The sequence below is a fragment of the Apium graveolens genome, chromosome 11, assembly GCF_009905375.1.
Source record: "Apium graveolens cultivar Ventura chromosome 11, ASM990537v1, whole genome shotgun sequence".
Classification (NCBI taxonomy): Eukaryota; Viridiplantae; Streptophyta; class Magnoliopsida; order Apiales; family Apiaceae; genus Apium; species Apium graveolens.
The window spans coordinates 162,652,043-162,661,036 of NC_133657.1; the positions used below are offsets into that span (position 1 = coordinate 162,652,043).

General features: G+C 35.6%; 1 protein-coding gene and 1 non-coding gene across 3 annotated transcripts; one reads left to right on the forward strand and one right to left on the reverse strand.

Annotated features, from left to right (window-relative positions):
- Positions 1 to 1,706: 1,706 nt before the first annotated feature.
- On the reverse strand, positions 1,707 to 1,813 carry LOC141699204 (small nucleolar RNA R71). Its single transcript, XR_012565685.1, has one exon. It is a non-coding gene; the product is annotated as a small nucleolar RNA R71 (small nucleolar RNA).
- A 2,518-nt stretch (positions 1,814 to 4,331) lies between these two features.
- Positions 4,332 to 7,880, forward strand: LOC141697486 (E3 ubiquitin-protein ligase RSL1-like). Of its 2 annotated transcripts, XM_074501892.1 has the most exons (4): positions 4,332 to 5,028; positions 6,351 to 6,521; positions 6,651 to 7,117; positions 7,525 to 7,880. In XM_074501892.1, exons 1-4 carry the CDS (start codon positions 4,393 to 4,395, stop codon positions 7,709 to 7,711), a joined length of 1,461 nt encoding a protein of 486 aa, XP_074357993.1. In that variant the 5' UTR covers positions 4,332 to 4,392; the 3' UTR covers positions 7,712 to 7,880. The 2 variants fall into 2 exon arrangements, with proteins under 2 accessions (XP_074357993.1, XP_074357992.1); XM_074501891.1 differs by having other exon boundaries at positions 6,351 to 7,117.
- Positions 7,881 to 8,994: the final 1,114 nt, after the last annotated feature.

The window sequence follows — 8,994 nt, forward strand, 5'->3', positions numbered from 1 at the left end:
ATCTGCATGGGCTGCTATATATATCATAACTTAAGATCGTTTTTCATAGGAAGCACATACAAAAGCGTAAGGAGAAGACGACAAGAAGACCTAGAAGCACAAATACAACCAAGGTGAAGAGGATCTAGTTTATTCTTGTAATTCTTTGTTTTAAGTTATAATCTTGGATGTTAGTTTTCTTGTTTGTTGAACCTAATACTCTTGTTTAACGTACTTTTTTTATTATTCAATTTTTAAAGACTTAGTTTATTATACCATGCTTTCATTGGAACCCACGATGAAATTGAGTTCGGTTATGGGTTAATCATTATCGTGGGGTTCTAGCAGATTTACTTATGGATTTCTTTAGTTAATTTATTTCGATACCTTAGTGTGTGGTGATTGTATGATATCCTAGTATTGGTTGTGCTTATTCGTCTTATGAGCATCGTGAACTTATAAGATAGCGTGTTAATCTCTATTGAAGCGAAAATGAAAATAGGGGTTTAGAACTTGCCATGCTAGCAGAGGTTTATGTAATTGATATGCATGATTCGTAGGTAATTTTAACCATCTTACTTGCTCTATGTAATCATGATAGATAACTTGTGCATTAAACCGTTATGTTGTCAAATTCTATAGACATATAGGGTCTCAATATAATTGGTGTCTATTTAGCTTCTATCTCTTTTGTGGATGTCTGGTAGTAGGGTATTCGTACAACGAAAGTTGGCGTTTCCTAGTTTCGTATTATCCGATTAGTATCATCACCATTGCATGCTAAGGTTAAGAACAAAAAGGTTATTGAATGAAGTATTTAATGAAGTTAGAATCCCATGTTTGTGTTATATAAGTTAATCAACCTTAATTCTCTTAGTTAATATTAATTAGTATAATCTTTTAGTTAATCGTAACTATAAACACTCTCAACTTGTTATCGTCTTAGCATTGAATAATAACCATACCATTGTTGCATAAGTACATTGATTGAATTTAACCTAAACCAGTCTCTGTGGGAACGAACTAGAATTAATTCTATATTACTTGCGAATGCATATACTTGTGTGTTATATTAGCGCGTGTTTTCTCCCTAACAAGTTTTTGGCGCCTTTGCCGCGGACTCGGTGTTAATTTTTAGTTTATGTTCTTGACATCAGTGGTCGTTAAAGTTCATTGACTCGGATATTTTACTTGTTGTTTGTTGCTTTTTCAGGTACTCTAGAGAGCGTTTATGCTAACGCGTTCTCGATCTCGAAAGAGAACACTTTATAAAGCAGAGGAAGAAGTTTTAGTAGAGGAAGACGTTCTTGTTGAGGAGGAGAAAGTTGCTGAAGAAGCTCTTATTGTAATGGGTGAATACAAAGACTTTGATGGACTATTCTCAGCCGAAGATCAATGATATTTAGTCTAGCATTGTCTGACCAGCCATCACGACTAACACTTTTAAAATCAAGGCTAGCACAATTCAGATGGTACATGACTCGGTTCAGTTTGGGGGTTCTGCGACTGAAGATCCCGACATGCATATTAGAGATTTCATCAAGATCTACAACACCTTCAAATTCAACAATGTGTCTGAAGATGCTATAAAGCTAAGGATTTTCCCATTCTCTCTTAGGGATAAAGCTAAGTGTTGGTTGCATTCTCTATCACCTGGCTCTATTACTAAATGAGAAGATCTCGCCCAAAAGTTTCTTACTAAGTTCTTTCCTATGGCGAAGACTGCTGCAATCAGAAATGCTCTTACTCAATTTACACAGCAATCAGGAGAGTCTTTGTGTGAAGCTTGGGATCATTATAAGGAGATGCTGAGAAAGTGTCCTCATCATGGAATGCCTGACTGGATAATCATTAACTGCTTCTACAATGGTTTGGGTGCAACTTCTAGACCCATGCTTGATGCAACATCAGGTGGAGCCTTATGGGCTAAGAGCTACGATGAACCTTATGATTTGATTGAACTGATGGATGCTAATGAATACTAGAACCCTTCTCAGAGACTAACTCAAGTCAAGGTAGCTGAAATTGGAGGTAGATGCAGCTATTGCTATAGCTGCTCAGCTTAAGGATTTGACGATAAAGGTGGATTCTTTGGCTAATTATGGAGTTAATCAGATCACTAGTGTTTGTGAGTTTTGTGATGGTTCCCATAAGACAGAGCAATGTGTTATATCTTGTGAATCCGCTCAGTTTGTGAGCAACTTTCAGAGGTCACAGCACCCAGTTCCAGCCACCTATCATCCCAACAACCGTAATCATCCTAACTTCAGCTAGAGCAACACTCAGAATGCGGTGGAGCAGCCTTATCAGCAGTATACAACAAAGCAGTACAACCCTCCGGGTTTTCAGCAACCGCAATATGCACCAAGACAACAACTCCAACTACAACAATATAATGAAAAATCTGAATTGGAGGAGTTAAGGCTCATGTGCAAGAGCCAAGCGGTTTCTATTAAGACCTTGGAAAATCAAATTGGGCAGATTGCCAATGCCTTGCTGAATCGTCAACCTGGTACACTACTTAGTGACACAGAAGTTCCAGGAAAGAAGGAAGCAAAATAGCAGGTTAAAGCAATTACATTGAGGTCTGGGAAGGTTGCAAGTCAAGAAAAAGCTCAAGTTCAAGAATCTGAAGATGTGGCTGAAGAAGAAGTGCTGAAGGAAGCAGAAGTGGAATCAAGGAAGAAAACTGTGGAACACACTCCTCCTGAGGGTAATACAGGGGGAAACAGATCTATCATCCACCTCCTTTTCATAAGAGGCTGCAGAAGCAAAAGGTGGATAAGCAGTTTGCGAAGTTTCTGGAGGTGTTCAAGAAACTTCATATCAACATACCTTTCTCTGAAGCTCTTGAACAGATGCCTAGCTATGCGAAGTTTATGAAAGAAATTCTCTCTCAGAAAGTCAAGCTCGATGACTTAGAGACCGTTGCTCTAACGGAGGAATGCAGTGTTGTGCTGCAACAGAAGTTGCCTCCGAAACTTAAAGATCTTGGAAGCTTCACTATTCCTTACACCATCGGAAAAATGTCATTCGACAAATGTTTGTGTGACTTGGGAGCTAGATCAATTTGATGCCTTTGTCTATCTTCAAAAATTGGATTTACCTGATCCAAAGCGTACTTATATGACCTTGCAGTTGGTCGATCGCTTGATTACATATCCACGAGGCATTGTGGAGGATGTCTTGGTCAAGGTGGACAAACTCATCTTTCCTGCTGATTTTGTAATTCTTGATTTCGAGGAGGATATAAAGATTCCCATAATCTTGGGAAGACCATTTTTGGCTACTGGTCGAGAATTAACATTTTCTCCCGCCGTACAATGATGTGTGGGTATTTATACTATCCCAAGCTATTAAACTGTTAAGCCTTGCCAGTTTTTCATTAATTGTTTTCAAGAATTTAGGTTTTATTTTTAAGAAATGGGTTCAATTGTATAGTTAAACTCGATAATATTTGATGTTGAAATTTATATTAATTGCATTAGTTCAGTATAAACGTAATCAAATGCCTTGAAAGTTTTGAAGTTAATATAAACGTAATCAAATGCTTTGACAGTATTTAATTGATTTTGTTACTAGATGTTAGGTTTGTTTCTAAGACAGATGTAATTGTCTACACGATTTAAAGATTCCCATGCTACAAGTGTTGTGATATAAAGAAACAAATACTTACAGCGATATTCAGGGAATCCGAATGGTTTGTATATGTTCAGATCTTTTTTGGATCTGATTATCCACACCATTTTCTCCGATTGACTTCGATTCACCGTATGAGAGGTTAGGGTTTGTACGGTCTCAAAAGGGGAGGCGAGTTTTTGGAGGGAGTTCGTGTGATGTGAGTAGATCAATCGACTTCTCAAGACTTATTTTAGTTGGACATATTATACCCTACAATTTATTAAATTATTAAAATGAATACCTAAAGAGTCTAACGGCGTTCTGACTAATTGACGGTAGTTGTATTCATGCTAAAAAATAATAGTTAAGCTATTTATTTAACAAGTTTAATAATTGAATTATTTTTCAAAAAAAATTATATTTCAGATAATTTAAGTGTAATTTAAGAATTTTTTATTTAATGTGTAGCGTTCAAAAAAATGATTCTGTGAAAAAATATGATTATGCGAGCCATTTAATATACAGTGTGTAGCGTTCGAAAATCTCGCGTTCGAGATCGAGGGATGTCATTTCATATACAGTGTGTAGCGTTCGAAAATCTCGCGTTCGAGATCCAGGGATGTTCTTTTTAATTTAACTCGTTCTTGTTATTTATACGACTTACTAAATTGAGATGGGTCCCAAAAAGTTAAAATTATAAAATATGCCCATCAAACAAACCAATTGCACACTACTATATTAAAACGAGTTATTTGTCAATAATCAAAGCGGGTCATAAATAAACACGCAAAAATGTCCACTCTAAAACCGCCCAACCACGACGGCGCCGGCGAAATCGCCGCCGTGCTCCAGCCAGAACCGTTCGAGTCCGACGACGATTACGCATTCCGCGTCCAACTCCTCGAAGCCATGGCCGCTTCTCTCACTTTCCAGCCTTCATCTCCAACTCAATCTCCACTAAACGCCGCCGTTGGGAACGCTTGTACCTCTCAACCATCCCTAGGTCTCGAACGCGAGATTTTCGACCGTAATCTCGCCAATCAGGAGGCGAAAAAGACGCAGGACGATCTCAGCCGTTGGATCAACGATCACAAGCTGGCCGAACAGCTGCAAAGCGAGTGGGAGGGTTATGAGATAGGAGAGGCGTCGAGGAGTGTTAGCGATGAGGTGTTTAGCATTTTTTGTAAGGGAATTTTGGTGACTGATGAGAATTGTGTTTCGAAAGCTGTGGGAATTGGAGTGGCGATTTGTGATGAGAGAGATGACTTGGTGTATGAGATGAGTAAGGAGGTGAAGGTGATGGAAGGAGAGTGGATGAATAATCGTGTCGTGGCTGCTAATGCGTTGATTGAAGGATTGAGTTGTGCGGTTGATTTAGGGTTGAAGAATGTTGTGTTTTTCTGCGATTACTATCCGTTGTACCAGATGGTGTGGATTTTTCCTTTTTGTTATTAGTTTGCTGTTTATTTGTTACTATTTTTGTTAATATGCTTATTTTTTATGTGATTGTTAGGTGTACATTACTTGTGGTTTTAGAATGATTTTGAATTTTATAGGTTAACTATGCAATGTAGGAAAATTGTGTTACTAAAGATTTTTCTCTTTATGGTGGTATGTTTAGATATAGAATGAGGATTGTTTTGGTTATATTTGTTTTATATAACAAGGACCTTTATAAATACCTGGCTTCATGGCCGAGGCTGACTATAAAGTAGTAACTAGTTTAGGTATTGAACTACAATGAAATATTATTATAGTTTTAAGTTAGTGATACCCTCCTCTCTTGATAAGTCGTACGAATGTGGTTTGCCTGCATGATAGATGTTATCGTTAGTAGCAGGTCAATGCTAAATTGGCATGACAACTGCTAAAGAGTAACGGGAGATTAGGCTACATACCCTAATTCTAATAACAGGTTCATACTGATAAATTTGTGCTAAGCAAAGTAGTGGTTTGCGAAGGCCAGACAGATCTAGCTCTAGAGTGTTTGCTTGTGGTTTTATGTATCACTAGCTATATATATTTTTGTCATTACTACATTACATTATGATCTATGTGTAGATTATTAAAATATATTTAACTAGAAACTTACCAGAAATGCCATTTTGAAGTCCTGATTAATATGTTGTAAGCCCTGTACAGCTTTAAAGTTTTAAAATACATGTCTTTTATTTATCAAACAACGTTTCTTTATGTGTTGACAAGTTCTATATCTCTTATCCCATTTCCTTTAACTGTTATGTGGATGTCCTATTTATTTAGAAAATTTAACTTCTGTCATCGCCGATATTAGAGAAATTTGGAACCAAGTATAATATCAAAAACAGAAACCATGCTACGGGCGCTATTACTATCATATAGACCTTGATTGCCAGGGCTTTTGTCATCGCCGATATTAGAGAAATTTGGAACCAAGTATAATATCAAAAAGAGAAAACATGCTATTAGAATTTACTACCATTATGAACTAAATTTTGCCAATAAAATTATGCTAGTTGCCTTGACAACCAGTACGACTTTAGTTCATTAATTTTAATCCGTCACCTACTCAATGAACATTGTCAACTGTTTGTTTCAAATCACATTTGTTAGTTGATGATTTTGTAAATGGTTGACAGGTGCAGATGAATACTGGTGGTTGGTATTATTTTTGCTTAATATCTTTATCCTTGTCGTCTTGAACTTCTAAAGCTGCAGTAGGTGTCATTTGAGTACAGTGATGACCATTGACTTTTTATGGGAATATGCAGGTTACCCGCCGATGGTCATCGAAGCAAGATAAAATGGCAATCCTAATTAGCAAAATAGATATTTTGAGAAAGAACTTCACTGAGTGCATGCCATCTTTCGTGCCCCGAAATGCTGTCAAATATGCTTATAAATTTGCTAGAGAGGCAATAGTTCCTCAGACGAACAAGCAGGTTGAGTCAACTGGTACAAAAATTGAATCTTGTGTTATCTGTTTGGAAGATGTAGATGTATGTCAGATTTTCTCGGTAGATGGTTGTTCACATCGCTATTGCTTTTCTTGCATGAAACAACATGTGAAGGTGAAGTTGCTCAACGCCATACTGCCGAAGTGCCCTCATGATGGTTGTCCCTCTGTATTGAAACTAGATAGCTGTCAGAAATTCTTGACCCCGAAATGGATTGATATTATGAGTGAACGCCTGACAGAAGCGGCAATTCCTGTGATAGAGAAAATATATTGCCCTTATCCTAGATGCTCTGCATTAATGTCAAGAACTGGAATTTTAGAATATACTAAATCTCTATACCCTGATGTCCACGAATGTGGAGTAAGGAAGTGCATGAAATGTCATGGTTTATTCTGTGTCAATTGCAAAGTTCCTTGGCATAACAACATGACTTGCTATGTGTTCAAGAAAAATAATATTAGTCAACATGCAGAAGATGTAAAACTGAAGACCCTCGCAGCACATAATCGCTGGCGTCAATGTTTAAAGTGCAATCATATGATTGAACTAGCAAAAGGCTGCTACCACATGACATGCAGGTACCGGTTTATTGCTTGCACAACCTAATACTACCTCTGGTCCCATTTATCGTGATTTATACATATCTTAAGCAGTTACAAAACATAGTAATATATAATATTTATAATATATTTATTTCTAAAATAAAGTTATAGTGTTTTTTTATTTATTTAAGAAAAATATAGATAAATTTTGAGCACAACCAAGGTTTTTTAAAAACCTTGAGGTACGCACAAGGGCCTAGGTATTGGATTGGAATGATTGTATGCCACTGTTACGTTTGATAGTTTTGGGATTACTGGGTTAGAAATTTATGCCCTTTATTCTTTCTCTGACAATAATGATAAAGGCTAAAATATGTATTGTCTCTTTATACCATCTTGTAGATACCATAGTGATTTTGCTATTAATTTTCTTTCTTGCACAGATGTGGGTATGAGTTCTGTTATACTTGTGGATCTGAGTGGAAAAATAAGAAAGCCACTTGTACCTGTCCACTTTGGGATGATGATCATATCATGGACAATGATTCTGATGATGAAGAATACGGAGAATTTGAGGATGGGATTGGCAATTACGATGACTATGATTCTGATTCAGATGATTTCTACTAAGTGTATATTGTGTACAATATGTCCATCAACATATTTTTGTAAATTTCATAAAGACGGTGGATAACCTTTTTTCAGTGTATTGGTGGTCTCTCAAGATCTCGTAGGAGCTGGTGCACCCACGGCTTTTGACAGGGAATTATGTTTGGAAAATCTTAAAGTTTTATGTGTACCCCTCCCAGAAAGTAAGTCCTTGTGATTAGAATTCAACCGTCTTTCTAGGTTCGAAAGTGCTTGACATATTGACCAATTTTAGTGAGACGAAGCTGCCTGTGTTTTAGTGTCTTTGGTGGATACTTGGAAATTGGAATGAAAGCTAACGTGAGAATTAAACGGTTTTCAACAATTTTTCGTTCGTTTTGCTGGCCAGTTTTTGTTGGATGGCTTTAGATTTATAGATTATGGACGTGTTTGGGGTTTCTTGCAAAGCATAAATTGAATAAATAACTATTATCAATTATTGAATAAGTTTTTGTTGCAAAGATTAAGTTAAAAAATGTCACAACAATTATCTTTAATATATTTTCAATAATTAATAAATAACTATTAAATAATAATTCTTGAAATAATCTTCCCCTTTTAAATGGATGTTTGAAATTATATTTATTGACTAAATAACATTTAAATCACGCAAGTAAAGTTTTTAAAAATCGTTTGATAAAAAATTTTGGGTATTTGATAAACTGTATATGTACATCGAGTCCTTTAAAATATTTTCTTTTATCATTAAAAAGAGATAATTAATATTTTTCCAAATATCTTCGGAATACTTCCGGATTTTTAATAAATTACACCGACCGATTCTTGATCTAATATATATATATAGGAATAATCAAATAAAAACTAAAATTAAAATAAAAACTAATCTAATTGATTAGATCAATCTAATTTAATAGCCCCCTAAAAATACCACACCCAACTAATCTACACTCCCTCACCCACAATTTCAGCTTTTCCCCTTTGTTTTTAATTTGATTTTCCCGTCAAACGATAATTTTTTAGAAAAATCCGACTTCACTGTATTTTTCTCCATCTCTCAACGATCGATTTGCATATCATATGTGTTATATTTCGAAGTAATTTAAAAAAAAATTGGTTTCTTGTTTTTATTCTAATACTTGTTTATATTAGAGTAGCCTTATATATATGTATGTATATATATATGTGTGTATATATATGTGTATATATATGTATATATATACCACGCTACTCATTAGCGCTAACATTTATAAAAATGATATTTCTCTTTATTATAATCAATCATTAATATCGACTTATATTATGTC